Source organism: Varanus komodoensis, unplaced genomic scaffold, assembly GCF_004798865.1.
Source record: "Varanus komodoensis strain SLA01 unplaced genomic scaffold, ASM479886v1 scaffold33, whole genome shotgun sequence".
In the NCBI taxonomy this organism is placed as follows: domain Eukaryota; kingdom Metazoa; phylum Chordata; class Lepidosauria; order Squamata; family Varanidae; genus Varanus; species Varanus komodoensis.
In genome coordinates, this window is record NW_025335817.1 from 11,245,461 (window position 1) to 11,265,764 (window position 20,304).

Here is a 20,304-nt window from a genome sequence, read left to right on the forward strand (position 1 = left end):
GCCCCCCCCCCCCCCCGTTGCCTCTTGGACCCTCTGTGTGAAAAACCCTCCCTCTGTAGCTTCTAGGAAGCAACATGACCTGGCTGTCACCGCTGAGTGAGTCTCCCAAGTAATATCTGGGAGATTGAAATTGAAATCTCCCATAATTACTGTGTCTCTCCCCTGAGATATCCTTAGAATCTGGTCTGTCAGGACATCATCCAGGGTCTCAAGTTGACCTGGAGGGCGATAACATACCCCCACTGTCAGGTCTCTTTCCCTGTCAAAACCCCTAAGTTTCACCCAGACTGCCTCTACCAGATCCCCATCTGTGCTGCATTGTATCTCACTGCATCCTATTCCTTCCCTGATGTATAAAGCCATGCCCCCACCTCTCTTTCCCTTCCTGTCCTTTCTAAAAAGGTTCACATTCTATGTTCCCTTCTATGTTCACATTCCAGACTTGCCTTTCATCCCACCAGGTTTCTGTGATTCCCACCAGATCATACCCTCCTATTCCCAGGAGAGCTTCAAGCTCTTCCTGCTTATTACCCATGCTCCTAGCATTGGTGTACATGCACCTCAACTCCTTCCCACTGCTTCCTTTCCTTGGAGTTCCCAGCCTCCTCCTTCCTCCCATCCTCCTTGATACCTGGCCCCTTCTCTGTAGGAGTCCTGTCAGTCCCTGCAGTATCTCTAAAACCCTGCTCCCAGAGCCCTGATCCTCCCCCCACACTTGTCCAGTGCAGACACGTTACTGGGGGGCCTGACCCCCCCCCCCCGGCTCAGTTTAAAGTCTTCCAGACGAAGCTCACTAGAGTATCTCCAAAGGACCTTTCCCCCATCGTCATGAGGTGTAACCCATCCCTTGCCAGAAGTCCATTGACAAGAAAACGAGTGCCGTGGTCGAGGAACCCGAAGTGTTCCTTCTGGCACCACACCCTAAGCCAGTCATTCACCTCGGAGGCCCTCCTGTCCCTTCCTGGCCCAAATCCCTGGACAGGTAAGATTGACAAGAAGGCCACTTGGGCCTTCAGCTCCCTGAGTTTCTTCCCCAAGGCCTCAAAGTCCCTGGTGTTCCCAACCACACCCTGCCTGGCCATATCATTTGTGCCCACATGGATCACCAGGAGCAGCTGGTGACCCCCGGAGCGAACAAGACGCTCCACTCTGTCCTTCACATGCCGGATGCGTGCACCCAGCAGGCAGCAAACCTCCCTTGTCTCCAGGTTGGGGCGGCACACCGCTGCCTCAGTGCCCCTCAGCAGGGAGTCCCCAACAACAATCACCCACCGCCGTACATTCCCGGTGCTGGTGGACGGCTGTGCCCTGGCCCTCACCTCTCCTGCAGCAGCCCCCTTGCTGCCTGACATCCCAGGCTGGTGGTCCTGCTGGTCCCCCAAGGCCTCATCAGCCCCAGCCTCCCCAAATGGAGAGAACCTGTTTCCCAGCTCCAGATTGGTGCCAGGAGAAGGAGGAGGCTGTGCTGGCCTCCTCCTCCTGTGGGTGACATACCTTCATGTCTCCGCAGCTGCTCCTCCCGTGGTCTCTCCCTCAACCCTCTGTCCAGAGGGGGGCTGCTCCGGGGGATGGCCTGGAGAGCTCTCTCAGCCCTCAGGCACCTCACCTCCTCTTCTAGCAGGGTCACCATCTTGCACCGAGGGCAAGGGTATCCCTGCCTCTCCTGGGGGAGAAGGGCGAACATGTCGCAGCTCTCGCAGCGGACAGCAACACCCGTGACTCCCGCCAAGGCCATCTCCTGGTCTGCCATCGGTATCCCTTCCGAGACCTTACCTTGGTCCCCTGCCTTGTTTGTCCTGCAGTTCCTCTCACTCGCCCAGTTCTCCCAGACAAAAACCCAACTCGCGCACACACACAAGGATAAAATAAACTTAAATTTAAAATGGAAGAAAAACAAAGCACAGCAAAGCACAGCACAAACAAAACAAACAAACAATCAAACCTCTGTGTCTCAGGGAAGGGAGTCTCCGGACAGCCAGGGCCACAGCCAAGGGACGCAGACAAGGGATGATGCCCAACGGCTGAGCCTCAGGCCGGGCGGAGAAGATATGACACACAGCAGGACTCAGCAAACTGGAAGATCTTGTGGGTGGAGACGTGTGGGGAAGATAATCTGCCCTGAAGGAGTCAGGGATCACCTCTGACTTGGAACCTTGTAGGGAGGTGGTCCTGGAGGCTGCAGTGCAAAGGAGGGAGCAATGACTCCTTTGCCCCTTGGCCCTTCCTCCAGTGCTGTATCTCACTTTTCTGTAGCAACAGAAAGAGCCCCCAGTTCCCAGAGAGTTAACCTAGATTCAAGCTGCTGGGTTTGAGAAGAAGGGTTTGTTGAAGATGCGCTATGTTATTCTAAAGTACAATGGGGCAAAACTTGGTGTCCTGTGTGTGTTTGCCTCTTCATTCTGCTGCCCAGGTGCAGTTGGTGGGCAACTTCAGTGCTCTCCTCTCCCTCCTTATGAACTTCAACGTGCAAACAAAAGAATTCCTCTTTAAAGTAGCCATTCTGTGTCACTTACTCCATTAACTTGTCATGTACAGGTAGATGATGCACGGAACACCTTTCACTGTTGGTGGGGGTGCTTACGAAGTAAGTCAGATTCTGCACCCAAGAAAAATCGCTGAATGAAGGTGATAAGTCTCCAACTCTTATTTCCTTTGCAAAAACAAAAATTAAAAATGTTTAGAAACACTAAAATGCATCTTAGTGTAAGTAAACCCAACTGCCAATCATTCTCATTTTTTCTCTTCTAAGGGAGAAAGAGGAATTTCTCTATTCTTCCCACATTCTGTACTCTGCATACCTGTTATAACCTGTTATAATCTTGTGTGCATGCATGTCCTCCACTGGGTGGGCATTTTTCTTCAATGATAAGTTTCATATTCAGTCTACATATTCTGTGTTTTCTTGTTCTGTCACAAGCTTACATTTGCTTCCCTTGCCTAATGATTTATACACAGAGCTCTCAGTCTTCACTCAGTTAAAAAAATAAGATCATTTCCTAAAAACGAGAAAATTAAATGGCTGTTTCAGTGCCTAGCAAGGAGTTAAAAACAGCTGCCTGGTTGCCATGGCAGCCCTTCTTTTAAAGAGCAGAGTTGATTACAACATTAGCCCCCCTCCCCATCCCACTAAAAAAAAAAAGAGAGAGGAAAATAATGGACTCAAGGGAAGACAGACAGACACAACAACATTCTCTTAGGAGCTGGCAGCTGGACCAAAGGAAATAATCTACCTGCATTAGCAGTCATGACAAAACAAACCATGTTTGCTAGCTGTTCATTAACCAGCAGCAGCACTCCCAGCTCTCCTTTTACTCATCAGCCATCCTCCAGCAGTCAACAATGTGGGCCACAGCTGGGAGGTTATCCAAGATCAGCATCACTCGCCTGCTCTACTGGGGCAATGGTCAACCTTTTGTGAAGTGCTTCTTCCCTCCCCTCCCCTCCCCTCTTCCTGGCGACATTCCAGGGGCAGCAACACTACCCCCAGAAAGGCTGGAAACAGATGGAGCTGTCTTATGAGATGTGGGCCCTTGGTCTCCATCCAGCCTGTTATTGCCGACCGATTGGCAGTGGCTCTCCAGGGCTTCAGGTGGGAGTTGTTCCATCCCTACTGGGAAATGTTGAGGATCAAACTTGGGACCTTCTATTCACAAAGCAGGCGGTCTGCCACTGGGCTGCAATTTCCTCAGCAAAGACTTAGGACACTTTTATACTGTTTGCTCAATTTGCAGAATACACACCCCTACTAATTGAAGACAAGACAATAAAAAGTGCCCTTGTGACAGCAAAGCCACCAAACTGGATCTGATCCAGAGAGAAGCTGGATCCCTGTACTCTTAAGAGTGCTGTTGGCCATCTTTCTGGAAACAGCAGGAATCTTCCACACTGCCATCCTGCAAGGTCCTCAACATCTGTGCTGGGGGTGGGTGGGGGGTGCACCCATCTTGGCCAGTCCTTTAAAGCTGCCTCAAGGCAGTTGTTGCTTAGAAGGACAGGAATTTTTGTTACTGTGAAATGCCAGAGCAGGAGACTTACCGTATCACATCATACAAAGATACAAGTATTGGTCAGTTTGTGCCTGCTTCCAGGTCTCTCCACTCCCTTAAGCCCTCTGGTGTGGAAGGAAAAACTCTTGGGAAGCCAAGAAACAGCAGGGAACTTAGTCACTGTTTAGAGGGGACTCCAGTTTCTTGCCTGCTCAAGTCTGCAGTGGAAATCGGACCTCCAAGGCCCAGAGTGGTATAGTACCGGTGATCCTTGTTCACAACAAGTGGACTTGTGCACCAACTGAGACATTGAATTAGATTCAGAATAACACACAGCAGGACTCAGCAAACTGGAAGATCTTGTGGGTGGAGAAGTGTGGGGAAGATAATCTGCCCTGAAGGAGTCAGGGATCACCGCTGACTTGGAACCTTGTAGGGAGGTGGTCCTGGAGGTTGCAGTACGAAGGAGGGAGCAGTGACTCCTTTGCCCCTTGGCCCTTCCTCCAGTGCTGTATCTCACTTTTCTGTAGCAACAGAAAGAGCCCCCAATTCCCAGAGAGTTAACCTACATTCAAACTGCTGGGTTTGAGAAGAAGGGTTTGTTGAAGATGTGAAGTTATTCTAAAGTACAATGGGGCAAAAGAACCAAGACCTTAACATCTGGATAGTCCATCCGTAGAAGACAAGAAACAAACTGCTGCCTGCCAACACCAAGGGCAACACAATGGAACAAATGGGCTCTTTTGCTTTGGCAGACACGTGGAACATTGCTTGACAGTGCCTGTAGCTGCCTCTTTTTATGTTAAGTGACTTGTCACACCCCTTCTGATTTTATTGGAACCTTCATTTGTTCCAATCTTGATATGACAAATACAGTTGAAGCAAATTAACAATATTCTGAAATGCTGTGTTCAGAAAAGGAAAACAGCAGCGGAGCAAATAATGAAATTCAATGTGCAAACTTGAAACTTGAGAAGGAGGCACACAGAGACAACAGAATAACATCCAGGCTTTATAGACATTTCTCATTCGGAAGATGAAAAAGATATTCTCCTGTTGTATTGCTAGGGGCAAACTGTAAGCTTGTGTCTGTTTTGATAGCTGCATAATGGGAACAGTGGGATGGAACAGCACTGCCACCTCAGAACCAGATGTGCAAGGGAATAGAACACAGTCTCTTTCTTCAGCCTGCCATGCAAGCTTGTTGCTTCACAGCCTCCGTGCCTTTCGAGGCCGACAGCCGTTGTGTGGAATTGGCGTATTGTCTGTAAGGGAGATCACCTCCAAGCCGCCCATGGTTAATCCTTTGATGGCTGCCTGACAGAAAGATGAAGACATCAGGAGAAGTTGCCTTTCTTTGAGTTAGATCACTAGTCTGTCCAGTCCTCTAAAATCTATACCAGGAAGTGGACACTTTTTAAATGTATTTTTATTTTATTTAAAGCTTTTCTATATCATGCTCTTACCAAGAGCCTCAGGATGGTCTTACAATAAAATGAAGTAAAGCACAGCATCACCACCTTCTATAAAATCCCAATTAAAATGACAATTTAAACCTTAAAATGTTGGGAAAATAAAAAGGGTTTTGGTCTGGTGCCGAAAAGAATACAGTGTTAGTGCCAGGCGAATCTCTCCAAGCAGCATATTCCATAACCAGGGTGCCACCGCAGAGCAGGCCCTTGTCCAGGTAGCCACTCTCCCAGTCTCCTTCAAAGAGAGCTGACAAAGAAGGACCTCTGACTCAGATCTTAAGGGGTGGTCAGGCACATAGGGAAGGAGATGCTCCTTCAGATATCCAGATCCTAAGCAGTTCAGGGTTTTATGGGTCTGCACCAGCACCTTCAATTGGGCCCGGACTTCAATTGGTAGCCAGTATAGATTGTAAAGGACTGGCATTATATCTGCATATCTGCCAGTCTCTGTTAACATCCTGGCCACTCTATTCTGAAGTATCCAGACCGTCTTCAAGGGCAGCCCCATGTAGAGCACACTATAATACTCCAATCGGGAAGTCACCATTGCTAGGCCCTGCTCATCCAGGCAAGGGTGCAGTTGATGAATCAGTCGACACTGAAGTTTATGTTGGAAGTACCTAGCAAATATATTACAGCAGGCCTCAGATGGGTCTAAGAAGTCCTTGGGGCCAGCACCTAATAGCCTCCAACAACCCTGTAGAGCAGTCCTGGACAACAAAGAGAAGACTGACTTGAGGCAGTGAGAGGTGTCTTTACTGCCCTCAATGTTCCTAAATATACTTTGTTGTAAGCACATACCAGAGCTCAACTGAATCCACTAGGAGATGTGCTTCATCTGCACTTAAGCTACCTCCTAAATTGTTGTATTCTCAGCTCCAGGGTATAGCTTGCAGCTGTATGAGCTCTATTACAAAGAGGACACTCAGGAACAATCATGCCAACCCCTGGGGTCATCTGTGTATTCTAGAGATCAACCGGAGATTTAACAGAACCTCCTACTACATCAGCTTGAAACCCTGCCAGAGTCCTGTGAAAACCATCCAGATCCATTGGCCTCTGGGGAACAACCATCTTAAGAGGTCCTCCACCCTTGCAGAGAGGAAAAATTGTCAGCAGGTAGTGATCTGGCCATGACAAAGGAACCAATCCAACCCACATTATTCTCATGCCCATTGGAAAACTAACGCAGAGTGTGCCCTGCTACATGTGTTGAGTTTCATGTGTGGCATGGAATCCATGAAATCTTCAACTGCCCCAGATGAAGCGCCCTCTTCAGGGATGTTAATACCCTCCATGACTAATAGTTGGGGGGAACTTCAGCATTGCAACTGAAATCCCCTCTGGCAGCACAGATTGGGACTCTGTTGAGCAGTAACCTGGGTGTAAGGTACACCAACACAGTCCCAAATCTGTCCCAACGCAAGATGCAAACACTTGAGTCCAGAAGGCAAATGCGCAGGGAGCCTGGAGATGGGATTATCCCTGTTGGGGATGGCACCCTCCGCCCAGCTCTCAACCTTCTCTGATGCTGGACCAAGTGGTCCTGCGAGCACCACTGGGAAAAACACACTCCTCCCTGTCCTTCCAGTAACACATGCCAGACCGGTTGCCTCAGTGAATCATGGATAAGGGAAGTCTCGTTTTGGCCTGATCTGGCATTTAAAAGCAGCATGTGGAGACGAAAGAGCAGGCTGACTGGACGACCACCAGGCCTGAAGATGCCCTGTCTGGGCTGTGCTCCCCTCCTTCCAGTACTGCATACCCATTGCTACACTGATTGTGGTCTCAATGCATTGCTCTACTTGGCTCCCTATCTTGCCCCCATAGCAAAGCCTCAGGGAGGGAAAACCAGGGCAAACCAAAAATAGCAAAAAAGATATTGGGGGATAGTTCTTATACTCCTCTGAAGCAGCTCCCCAAAAGGAAACCCAGGGAGCCAAATTTGGACTCTAAGCAGGCCGGATGTAGCCCACAGGCCTAACATTCAATACCCCCATGGCATAAGGTAGTTTACCATATTCCTGTGACTTTTCCTCCTGCCATAAAAAGAGTCAGGAAGGCAAAGGAGTTCCTTCTTGGTCTTGGGAGGAATTGCCTGGGGCAGGCCTGTCTCTTTCGGACCTCCCCATTATATCTTATTTCAAAGCCTTGCAGCTCACAGCATGGAAGGGAAAGAAAGAGAGCTGTCACCTTAGATTTTGCCACTCTTCCCAAATGTTGTGTGTGTGGGTGGTTCTCCATCAAAGAATGAAAAGGACACTGTAGGCACCTACCATTCGCCCAGGTCCCAGGCCTTTCATGACAATGCGGACATGGGACACGCCCTTTGCCTTGGCTTTCTGCATGTGGGGAGAGAAGAAAGAAAAGAACCGCTTGGTGCATTTAGCCATATAACATTATCCCAACCATTCTTGCATTTTGCCTCATTTTGGAAAGGCCACAGTTTGGTGGCGAAGGAAGCACACCTTGTGCACTGGAGGAACCCTGGTTCCATCCCTGACATCCCTAAGTGCAACGTGTATCACATAGCAGGCTGGAAATGACCTCTAGTAAAGCTGCTCCTGCAGGAATGCACATCTTCTACCAAACCCGTTGTGTTAAATGGAGGGGAGCCTTCTGGGACTATGGGAACAGTGCATTCCTAGGAGATGTCTGGACAACAGTAAGAGTTCTGGCACTCTGCTCCCAAAAAAGGCAGGACGGGAGTGGACCCAGTGTGCCCATGGATGCGGGAGCACTTGCCCTATTCAGAGAATTGGTGGTGCTTCTTTCCACTACGCTTGCAGCTGTTAAAGGCTGCCTGCGACCAAAGTGGCTGGAAGCCTAGCTGCAGTTCCCACCGTTTGGCTGTGCTATGGCTGCCATCTAGTGGCTACCTCAAGCTCTTCCTCGCGGCAGCCATGCTTCCTGTCCCCACTCGCCTCCTGCAAATTTTACACTTCAGAACACAGCACAGAATTGCAGGCGACCTGTGGTGCTCCAGATGTCATTGGACTCTGGTTCCCATCATCCCTGACCACTGGACATGATGGGAATTGGGATCCCCAAAACATTCAGAGGGTCATGGGCTCCTCATAGCTGCTTTAGAGCATGAAGAAAGGACCCTTTCCCTTCAGAATACTGGATGCTCTCTGTTCTGGTGTGACTCTGTGTTCTGGTTATGCTGTCCCGGAGGACAGGTAACTCTGTAGCATCTCTGTCTTCAGAGGAAATGCATATGCTAATCAAAGCTGGACCATATTCCATGCAAAATTCCTCCAGAAGAGACTGATTTTCCATTGCACAGCCCAGGAATGATTAGGGTACAAGAGGAAGGTGCAAAATTTAGTCTCTGTGAATTTCTTGGTGGAGCACTGCAGTATGACTCCCCCTACCCATACGCATGTTTGCATGTCTTTGAGATAAGATAGGTCTTTGTACCTTTCTTTTCCTTTCCACTTCTTCCTTTTTATATGCACCCACTCACTCTAATGTGCTTCTCTCTGTCCATATTTAAGGCCACTGTTCCTGCTGCTGCAGATTAGCACTGCCCCACTCTGCAAATTTATGTATATCCACTTACTCTCTTGAAGTGAGGTTTTAATTTGTTTGTTCCCCGTACCCCACACTTGTTTCCTGGCTCTGGAACAGCAGCCAGTCACTCCCTTCTGCGGTGTTACCCAGGTGCAGACCAGATCCTTGGTAGTAGTAAATGAGCAAACAGCTGCAGTGTTTCTCTTTCTCCTTGCTTCTGTCACTCACTTGTACTCTGGGCTGGAGGGGTAGTGAGTGGCAGGCATGTGGACAAGCATGGCAAGAAGAGAAACAGAAGGGCCAGGGTTCTAGCTTTCATGTGTGGGTCCCCTGATGTAATTTAGGCCTTTGAGCTTACTGAGTTTGAGTTGGTTTGGAATTTTGAGTTTACATGGCTAGAAATAGGGTTGCTCTGGTAATCCCAAGGAAAAAGGTTGGTTTAGAACGCCTGCCGATCCAGGGTGCAAAAGGACTGATGGCAATTTCTGAAATGATCCAAAAAGGGGGAAAGGGGTAGGAGCTGAATACCAAATATACCAGGATATTGTACTTTTAAGTGTTCACTTTGAGTATATAAACCAAAGGACAGGAATTTCAGTCCTTTAGAATGGGGAGAAAACTGTATCAAAGGCTGAGGACCAGAAAGTGATTGGTGGCTGGAGGAAACTGAGTAGGGACAGGGAACAAGAGCATCTTGTGAACCCAGGAGGGCCCAATTCTGCCCCCAAGTTGGAGGTTCTGCATCCTTGCTTTAAAGGACATACAGAATGAGTCAAGAGGGGCTGGCAGCATTCTGGGGACCTGCTGGGGTTCTCTGGGCACAGCATTCTGTGCAGATAGTGAAGTGAGTGTGCTTAGAACTGTAATCTTAGTCATGGAAAGCATTCTGGAGTTGTGGTCGTTTGAGGTACTCTTCAAGGTTCTTCGGCACTTGGAAGCACGTAATGGTGGTTCCACAAGAAGAGCCAATTAACTGGGTCAACCAGAACATCAGCAAGTGACTAGACAACCCCTTTGTCTCTGCTGCCTTGTTAGGAAAGGAAATTTCCTGGTTTTAGTACAGAAAATGGGCAATGGAGGCAGCAGTCCAGGTCTAATGAGCAAAAACTAGAGAGGCAGCAATTCAAGCCTAATGATGTTTGAAATATACACACCTGTAAACACCGCAGGACTAATTTGTTCAAATGTAGTGCTGCTTTAGATTCAGGAATTTCAGTGTTAAGTGTCAATGGCTGCTTGTTGTCATAGCCGTATAGTTATCCAAACCAAAACAGAGACAGATGTGATGCAAAGGAGCAAGGAGGCTCAAAATCCACTATGGATGGAGTTGGTCTTATGTGAAATATATAAGCTAACAGCACAGAGATTTCAAAGTAGATTTAAATCTAAATGTTTAGCTACTGAGGAAGATGGAAGCCAAAATGTTGAGCTCTAGAGCCAGTGGGCCATGGTGCTTAGAGTGTTGGGTTTGGGGACCTGCTGGGGTTCTAGTCCCCACTTGGCCGTGAAACTCACGGGGCGACTTTGCTCCAGTCACTCATTCTCAGTCTAACCTCACAGGGTTGTCTTTGTGAAGATAAAAGGGAGCTCTGTATTTCACCTTGGGCTCCTCGCAACAGGAAATAAAGTGGGGTAGAAATGCAGTAAAATAATAATAAAAATGCATTTTGAAATTACTTTGTTGTTGCTCTCCTCCTGTCTCCGTACCTCCCCCCCATAATTTATTAAATATCTGAACTAGCCCTGTGCTCAAAATGTATCTGGCTATATTTATTTGATTTTTTACTTGCACAACACAGTATTGCCCCCCCCCCCCCAAATGTTGCCTTACCCAGCTGTACAGGGATGGGGTAGAGCTCTGGGCGATTGCTCCAAGAGCAACCTAAAAGAGCAAGGCATGGACATGCTGGGATTCCTTCAAGAGCCACTGCGTCAAGAGATCCAGCCTTCCCACATCTGTACACAAGCCATTGCCCATTCACTTGGAGGAGCATTATACTTGAAGCGGTGAGCAGCATCACTTACGGCCGCTGCAGCCATCCCAGCTGCCTGTGCAGCAATGACACTGGATTTCTTGGCGTTCTTGAACCCTTCAGTGCCGCAGGTGGACAGGGCCAATGGGACATTCTCATGCGACGTAACCTGGACATGAGTGCTGAAACCAGACAGAGCCAAGGCAAAGGAGGACAGAAGTGAGACCCCATTCAAAGTCCCTGTGCTTTCCAGTGACTCTTCTGGTTCTCTGGAGAAAATTGTCTAAACCTTGACATTTCAACAAAACTCTTGCAGTGCTTCTGGCAGGGATCAGAAACTATCCCACTGAGAGCAGAATGGCCAAGTAGAACAGCTGCTCTGTGACTACAAAACGCCTCCTTCTAGGTCACTGAAGAAAACAAAATCATTAAGGATGAAGCAAAAAGTCATCCCTTGCCTGAGGCAAACAGTTTCTTCAACGCAAACTGTCACTCCTGGCCTAGGAAAAGGCAGTTCCATTTGGAAGTGGGGGAATGGCGATGGGGGAGGATACTTGCCTTCATTCCTGTTCGTGGGTTTTCCAGCAGTGGCTGCATGGCTACCGTGGGAAACATAGGGCTGGGCTAGACAGGTCTGGCCAGCTGGGCTGTTTGTGTGGATATGCAGGGCAAAGACTCTGATGAGGCCCTACAAACCCCATCCAGGCCGTCAGCTCATGCATTCAGCAAAGGCCCTCTCCACTTGTGCATGTCCAATGACCACATGACAGTGCCTGTAAACAGCGACCTGACACCAGCTGGCTCCTTATCACGTGGACAAAGGCCTGTGTGTGCACCACACAATGTGCAGAGTCCTCAACTGGGATGCCCTGCCTTGTCTTTAAGAACTAAGATAGTTGTCATAAGCGACCAGGAATTCTATTCTCTGAGCAGGATGGATGGATTGGCTCATCCTTCCTGTGTTTGGGAACTTGGTAAGCATCTCAGGGACCACAACATTGCTCATAAAGCTCAAAGTCAGATGTGACACTCCAACTGCGGAAAGGAAGTCAGAGATCCAACCCCAGAACCATCCCCCTTGTAGCAAAAATGACACCAAAAATCTCTCCAAGGTCAGAAACTGGAGCTTGGAGAGGGAAAGAAGGCTGCTTTCCGGCAGCTGGGAATGGGAGGAGGATGAAGAAGCCAGGTAATGAGCAATCCCAGGGCTCCTCCAACTTCCTCCCCTCCCCTGAAATATCCCACTCAGGGAGCAAAAAGTCTCACGTCACAATAAAATGCAGGGCGGGAGACACCTCAATAGTGAAGAATCATCAGGGTGGAGTGACAAGTGGAGTCCCCCAGGCTCTGTCCTGGGACCAATCCTGTTCAATCTTTTCATCAGTGACATGGAAGAAAGGGGTGATCATTCTGCTGATCAAATTTGCAGACAATACTAAAACGGGGGCAGTAGCCACAACTGAGAAGCAGATACTTCAGATCCAGAAGGATCTGGACAGTCTATGGAAGTGGGCAGGAGACAACCGGATGTCTTTCAATGTGGATAAGTGCAAGGTCTTGCACTTGGGGCATAAGAATAGGTGTCATAAGTAAAGGTTATATATTTATCTAAAATATTCATACCCCGCCCTATATGCAAGAGCGTCTCAGGGTAGCTTACAAAAATCAGATACAGATAATTTAACAAGTTACCAATAATTAAATATACACATACAACCAATTACAATTCACAAATGAAAGAAAATCAAATCAAAATCAAGAATAAAAACAACATCAAAACCAAAAAGTGACCGTGAAGTTAAAGCCTGATTAAAATTCCTAACAATTAAAATGTTGGACAAATAAAAAGATTTTTACTTGGTGCCAAAAGGAATATAAAGTCGGCACCAGGCGAACCTCTCTGGGGAGCACATTCCATAGGTTAGGAGACAAGTGGCTGAAGAGCAGCACTTGTGAAAGGGATCTCGGGGTGTTGGTTGATTGCAGGCTAAACATGAGTCAGCAGTGTGATGCAGTGGTCAAGGGGCGAATGCCACCCTTGGCTGCATTGCCAGAAGTGTGGCTTCTAGATCGCGAGAGGTATTACTACCTCTCTATACAACTTTGGTGCACCCGCAACTGGAGTATTGTGCTCAGTTCTGGGCTCCGCATTACGAGAAGCATATAGCCAGGTTAGTCAGTGCACTGAAGGGCCACAAGGATGGTGGCCAGATTGCAGGGAAAGCCATATGAGGTGAGACTGAGGGAACTGGGTCTCTTCAGCCTGGAGAAGAGGAGACTCCGAGGGGAACTGTTGGCAACATATCAGTGTGTGAGGGGGTATCACTCAGAGGTGGGTAGAGACCTGTTCTCTCCTGCAGAAGAAGGCAGGACGCGCTCCAATGGAGCAAAACTCAGGGAACCAAGGTTCAATTTGTATGCCAGGAAGTTCTTCCTGACAGTTAGGACCCCTAGGGTATGGGATGGGCTTCCACGGGAGGTGGTTGAGGCCCCATCGGTGAGGGTGTTCAAGAATAGGCTACGCATGCACATGGTAGGCATGTCATGAGTGCAGCCAGTTGGAGCCAGGGGTCAGACTAGACGGCCAGGGAGACCCTTTCTGACTCACTCAGTTTCGGTGTTTGTATCCTGTACTGGATGACTGAAACCCTCTGAAGTTTGGGACTTTGGGGCAAAGAGAGCAGTTGAAAAGACTGCTTGTGTAATATGATTCAAATGAAATAGTATGCAGACATTGTATTGGACTACTTAAACAATTAAGCTTAACTGAACTCTGGGGGATGGTGAAGAACAGGAAGGGCTGGAGGAGTGTTGTCCATGGGGTTGCGATGGGTCAGACATGACTTCGCAACTAACAACAACACTTAAACAATTAAAGGCAACAGCATGTACTTCTCTTACTTTGTTTACCTTTAAGTGGAATAAAATAAAGAAAAAGACACTCAAGCAAGCACGACCACCCCCTGCCACAAAGGTACTGAAAATTGTTGACACACAAGTAATCTAAGCAGCCCAATGATATGCTGACAACCAATAATCTAGTCCAACTTTTACAATTTGTACAATTATTAAGACACAGCATGATACATTCTAATTCCTGACAATCTGTTCACTGCTTTTATTCTGCCACCCCCAATTTACAAATCAATGGCATATTTCTTCTTTCACATATTTGTTAGGGATAATTGACTGAAAAACATTAATTACAACTTTGAAACCAACAAGCTTGTACCTATTCATCACTGTCTATAAATGTACAGAATGGAAATAATAGAAATAAGAATAATAGCAGCAACAGCAGCAGCATGGGAAAAATTTCCACCCAAGATCAGTGACTAGAAATGTGGGAGTTACTGTCCATCTTATTAGTTTCAGGACAGCTGCTCTGGAGCACTTTTCACCTGATAGTTAGTCCACCTAAGAGGACTAACTAGGGACTCCCTAGTTAGGGACTCCCCCGCCCCCGTCCCAAATTTCTTTCTTCAAAAAGACTGCAAGGAGAAAGAAAGATTGCAAAGATTCAAGCTGCTCATCTACAAGATTAGGAGAAATTTCGCACACACCTTACACACACACCTTACACACACACACACACACACACACACACACACACACACACACACACACACTCTGGACAGCTGTCTCTGCACATGCACCACAGAAGGAGAAGCTGGTCTCTTACTTGTTATAAGTTGCTTTGATGTGAACTATTGGGATCTCTTCAAATGGCTTTCCAGCCCATCTCATAGAACTCTCCCTTCCTGGAGCTGGGGGGAAAAGGCTGAAAAGGAAAATGGCAAAGAAGATTGTACCCACATTAGCCATCCAAGGACGGTATTTTGCACAGCCTGGCAAAGAAAAGGACTTCCAGCAAAATAAAGCAAGAAAGAGGTTTCAGAGGTCTTCCCTACAAAATGTGAAGTTCCATTCTGGTTCAGAGAAATTCATCACTTAATTATGGCTGCACCAGACGATACCCTAACCCTATCTCACTCACTACTGCAACTGTGTGCCTTGTTCTTTGTCCAGGGAAGAAGTGCAATGCTCACTCACCTGAACTCACTCTTCTTTTTATCTCCTGGCTCTTCTGCCACTAGACTGGCCACATTCTTTGCTGTCTCCTGAAGCTGCTGGACACCTGCCTTCATGCTCTGAGGCCAGGTAAGGCTGCAGCTGCCACAAGAAGAGAGAAGTGGGAAGCATGGATTAGTCTGCAACAGCCTGCTGAGAGTCAGTTCCAGCACTCTTCTTGCTGAGGTTCTAGCCATCAGTTCCACTTGCTGATGTAGTAAGATTTAGTTCAAGGGGGTTTAAAAGATAGAACTCAAAAGGCAGTTCTACAAAGCTGAGTGAGGAGAGAATCAGGACAGGGAGAAAAAGGAAGGACCTCTTTTACAGAGGACCTAGTTAAAGCCTGGAATTTGCTACCATAAGATATAGAGATGGCTGCTAGTTTGGAAGGTTTTAAAAGGGAAAGGACCCATTCAGGCTATCAGTAACTACTCCTTATGTTCACTGTTTGCTACTCCCTGTCTCAGAGGCAGTCCTTTTTTGTACATCAGTTGTACATGGGCAGCTGGGTGCTCTTCATTCATGTCCTGGGGAAAGTGGTTTGGCCACTGTGTGAGCAGAACGATGGACTTGGTCTGACCAGCATGGCTCTTCTTATGCTTTCAAATGGGTCATGCAACAAAATATTGCCTGCCTGCCAGCCAGCCCTTCCTCTAGTGTATTCCACTCCATTCTGTTCCAGGTTCTCTTCGATTTTCTGTATCCTCCCCCAAAAACAAAGACTCAGCAGGCTGTGGCCTCTGAGCATACCCAGACTGCAGTGAGATGCTCATATGGGGTGTGGGCTTCCCTGCCTCCAGATTTTGCTTTCTTTAAAAAAACAACTTGTGGGACTCTTCCAAGTCTGCAGATACCTCTCTCTTGTGCATGGATGTGTTCTGTTTGGATCAGTATTTGAAGAATGTGCTCACACTCAGCGTATAAAATAATGTGCATATAAAAAGGTTATGTAGCCTGATGTTCCGCAGAGATTTTGGCTATAACTCCTATAATCTCCAAGCATGATTGTGCTGGCAGGCTATGATGGGAGCTGAAGTGCAAAAAACCAAAAGTACCAGGTTACCTGGTACCATGGAATAATCAAGAGAGTGTTAGACCTGAAGCAGGGAGATCTGGTTCGGATGCCTGGTCAGATATTAAGTTCACTGGGCAATCCTTATACTGTCAGTATATCTCATATTCACCTATCTCATAGGTTATTTTTTCCTGAAGAGAAAAGCAGGGAAGAGAGAGGCTCTGGGCAGTTTAGAGGATAACCTACCTACCTACCTTCCTTCCTTCCTTTTTTTAAGGCATAAAGTAAGAAAATGGATCCTGTGAAGGGCCCATCACCATCTTCAACCTGACCAACTCATCAAGTTGCTTCCCCCCACCCCCATTAAGAAATTGTACAGAAATAATTCAGGCATTCCAGAAGCAGAACATAATAAAGCAACACTTGAAAAGATAGCCAACAATTAAGAAAAGGAAAAAAATGCCATCAAAGAACCACAACTTCTTGGTTCAAGGATGTTTAGGTAAAAACATTTCTCTCTGTACCTGCTGATGGGCAGTCTTTGCATAGTTTCTCATTTCAAAAGGAATCACAGTGAAGAACACAAACAAACAAAGCTCATTTTTGCCAACTGCTTCTGTTAGCGAGCAGAGGCTGTCTATAACCTTGTGTAGGGTGTGGGGGAAGGGGAAGCAAGATTGTTTTGCTTCTGCAGGGTGCAAACATTTCCATGTCAACCTATGGCCTTGTTGCACTAACTACCGACTGCTGTGGCATAAGTGGAACTGAGAAGAAAAGAAATGTTTCACGTAGCCCTGGAAATTTCAATACCATAATCTCTGGTCTTATACACACTCTACCCACGCAATAAACGTGTTTGTGGTACTGTTCCTAAATGTCCGCCCCCACAGCATCAAGGACACTCCTCTGCTGCTTGAAAACAAGATAAATTTGTCCCTTTTAGCCCAAGGAAGTTTGTCACCGAATTAAGGTGTAGAATTTCTCAATTTTTTCACAACCTTTGAAGTTAGCAAGTGCCCCCCAAACTTCCTCAGGCTGCCCATTGCTGAACTAAATGGAAGTAGTTTATTAAGTCAGGTCATTCATGCTAGGCTCGTCCAAGCCAGTATCTTCCAGAGGTGCTGGACCACAACTTCCATCAATGGACATACTGGGTATTGGTGGGACTCGCCATCCCCCAAGGTTGGGGTAGGCTGCTGTTCTTGGACAAGGTGCTTTCCCCACTCCCCACTTCCCACAGTCCTTTCTGACTGGAGACACCCCAGGACTTTCCTCTGTGTGCTGCGTCTACCTGGTGGTAAAGCCCTAAAGGACAACTTTCAGCCTATTTAGGGCTGCTGGTTCCTGCAGTTAAAGATAACTGCACTAAGCCTGTAGGAATGGGGTGGTACATAAATATTAAGATAAATAAATAATCTAGGCCTGCAGCAGGATTTGGAGTGCATGTGCACATGCATGTGTGCATGCATGCAGCTTCCAGGTCTGGGTATGAAGCTGTGGAGGAGCCTAGCTTTTCCAGCGTGTCCTGGGAGGCAGAACTCAGCACAAAAGCTGTTTATTCAGCAGTAAAACATACAGGTAGAAAATGAGGTAGGCAGGTACATCTGGTGGGTGATCCAAAAGCAGATCCCAAGGACAGGAACAAGGACAGGAAGGACTGAGTTTGGGGGTTTCTGTTATCAGTCAGCTTTGAAAACCTCACCTTCCCCATTTTAGCACATGCTTAGAGATAAATCCACAGTCAGGACATGGAGCACAGAACTAAAGTGTGCTATCAACCCTGTTGCCCTTTGTGTAGATGAAACGATATGCATACAAAGCATAGTCAGGTCTTCAACAATAGAGGACAGTCCTCTGAATGGCTGCAAAGGGACTGTCCCCTCTTTTGAAAGTCTGCTGTATCTGAAGGGCTGCCCAGTCCAAGGCCAGTCAAAAAATAGAGCTTGAAGTTGCCTTTCAACAGCATCTGGACAGCAGGCCACACAAGGCACACCTGGTCACAGTCTTCCTCTTTGTGCTGGAGGTCACTGAATTTCTATTGGAATTGTAACAACTATTTCTAAATTGGCATTTATAACAGTAGGCAGGTCCATGCAAATATCATGCAGATTGGTTTCCTTTGTTTTGGTGATGCAGCTCTTCTTTCTTGTCCATTTGCAAGGAACCACCCTGATGAGAGTCTGCTCCTCCACACTGAATCAGTTCACTCCCCAAAGCAGGTCCACCTACTTCCTCAGCACATTGGAAGTCTCTGCCACCGCTGTTCACTGCAAATTTTCATTGAGTGACCTCTTTTTCCTTAGTTTGCACCCCAAACATTGCCCTTTTTTCTGGCTGAGATCCTGCATCTTTGGCAGCTTCATTTGGTTGGCACATTTCTTCTTTTTCCTTAGCAGCATTGTAACACACACAAGAAATACAGTAAATGATGCTGCCCCCCATCCATGCCAATCTCCCCCTTCCTTAACACCTTTTCAGGTTGCTATGAAAGACACAGGAAAAAGATTAAAGAAAGTGATGCAGTTGCAATCTAACAACTAAACAACATTTCACCAAAGCACACAGCCAAAGGCAATAAGAAATTCACCAAACATGCAGCTAAAGGCTGTCACCATTTAATTTAGTTTTTACAGGCCTTCCTTGTGTGCCTTTAACAGCTGCCACTTTCACCTATCTCTGTTTAGAGTAACCTTCCCTACCCAAGTACCTTCCAGATGTTTTAGACCATAGCTCCCAGAATTCCTGACCATTGGCCATGCTGGCTGGGGTTGATGGGCACTGAAGTCCCAAATTTCTGAAACAGCACACATTTGGGGAATGCTAATCTAGAAGGAAAGTAGGTGAAAGAAAGATTTATAGTCAGTAAAAATAAAAATAAAAACTTCTGTCTTACTGGAGGATGTGTTTGTTCAGATTTAACGTTATCAGCACACAATCTTCTTTACATTCACATCTTGGAATTTTCCCCCTCCCAAACATGTTTAAATTAAATCAATTTTTCCCTTAAATTTAACATTCCAGATCCTGCACCTCCACCATGGCCTTCAACACCATCAACCATGGTGTCCTTCTGAACAGGTCAGCAGGACTGAAAGTTGAAGGCACTGCTTTGCAGTGGCTTCATACCTGTCTGGCTGCCTGTGTCTAGAAGGTGGTGCTTGGGGTTGCTCTACGCCATGACAGTGATGCTATGGAGTACTGCAAGCCTCTGTCTTGCCCTCCATGCTGTTTAACAGCTACATGAACCTGCTGGGAGAAGGTTATCCAGTCACTATACACAAACCAGCAAGTAGCTGTAAGAACACCACATGGGAACACTAATTAGTTCATTATTCAACTTGTATGCTGAAATAATCAAAAGGAAGATGGGTCTTGAAGAATCAAAAGTCGGGATAAAAATCGGAGGAGCCATCAACATCATTTGATATACTGATGACACAACCCTCCTCTCAGAAATCCAGGAAGGTCTAAAGCAATTGATCCAAAGACTCAAAGAAGAGAATGAGAAGTTCCGCCACCTTCTGAACATAAAAAAGATGAAGATCTTGATGACTGCACAGAATGAAGCCATCAAAATAGCAACTGATAGTTTGCAAATTGAATGTGTAATGGAACTCACTTTCCTGGAATCACTGATTACTTGCAGCAATGCAGAAATAAAGTGACAAATTTCACTAGGTCGTACGGCAATGACGAGCATGACTCGGATGTGGAAAAACAAGAACGTCAGTTTAGCAGCCAAATACAGATTAGTCTGTGTAATCGTTTTCCTATGGCAACCTATGGTTGTGAAAACTGGACGATGAAAAAGTTAGACAAGAGGAAAATGGATTCATTCGCACTGTGTGTTGGTGGGAGCTCCTAAGTCTTCCACGGACAGCAAAGGTGAGGAACAGTCCCGCGAGGTGGGTTTCGTGGAGAAGGAGGGGAAAGTCCACGGTCACCCACGAAGCTGCAATTCGAGCCCGGGATGAGGCAGCACTTCAGCTCCCACACCACGCGGATTATGTATGTCAGCGGCGCTTCGACTCTTACCCCAAAGCGCCTCGGAAAAGCCCACGCCGGACAACCACCAAGATGGGAAACATGATGCTTCTCTGCCACCGTCGGGCCACGAGAAAGGCGCTGCCCTTTTGTTACGCGACCCTCGCGTGTACGGCTCCGTTTGCTCGGACGCCGCTGAAGCCCTATCCCTCCGTTCAAGATGGCGGCGCCCAGGCCTGAGAGCTCCGTACGGGGGATGGCCTCGCTTCCTCGCCCTCTCTTAACCC

General features: G+C 47.2%; 1 protein-coding gene across 2 annotated transcripts; it reads right to left on the reverse strand.

Moving 5' to 3' along the window:
- Nucleotides 1–4,985: 4,985 nt before the first annotated feature.
- MRPS11 (mitochondrial ribosomal protein S11) lies at nt 4,986–20,267 on the reverse strand. Of its 2 annotated transcripts, none has more exons than XM_044438699.1 (6): nt 20,069–20,267; nt 15,001–15,120; nt 14,630–14,728; nt 11,000–11,129; nt 7,735–7,800; nt 4,986–5,299 (listed from the first exon to the last, which is right to left on the reverse strand). In XM_044438699.1, the coding sequence occupies exons 1-6, from the start codon at nt 20,119–20,121 to the stop codon at nt 5,285–5,287; spliced, it is 483 nt and encodes a 160-aa protein (XP_044294634.1). In that variant the 5' UTR covers nt 20,122–20,267; the 3' UTR covers nt 4,986–5,284. The 2 variants fall into 2 exon arrangements, with proteins under 2 accessions (XP_044294634.1, XP_044294633.1); XM_044438698.1 differs by having other exon boundaries at nt 4,986–5,303; nt 20,069–20,265.
- Between the last annotated feature and the right edge of the window lie 37 nt (nt 20,268–20,304).

Coding starts and splice junctions, on each gene's coding strand:
- MRPS11 (XM_044438698.1), bottom strand. CDS start 20,121: ATGTTTCCCATCTTGGTGGTTGTCCGGCGTGGGCTTTTCCGAGGCGCT. Junction 15,121..20,068: donor CTTTTCCGAGGCGCTTTGGG/GTAAGAGTCGAA, acceptor TTCTTGTGGCAG/CTGCAGCCTTACCTGGCCTC. Junction 11,130..14,629: donor ATCAAAGCAACTTATAACAA/GTAAGAGACCAG, acceptor GTCTGGTTTCAG/CACTCATGTCCAGGTTACGT.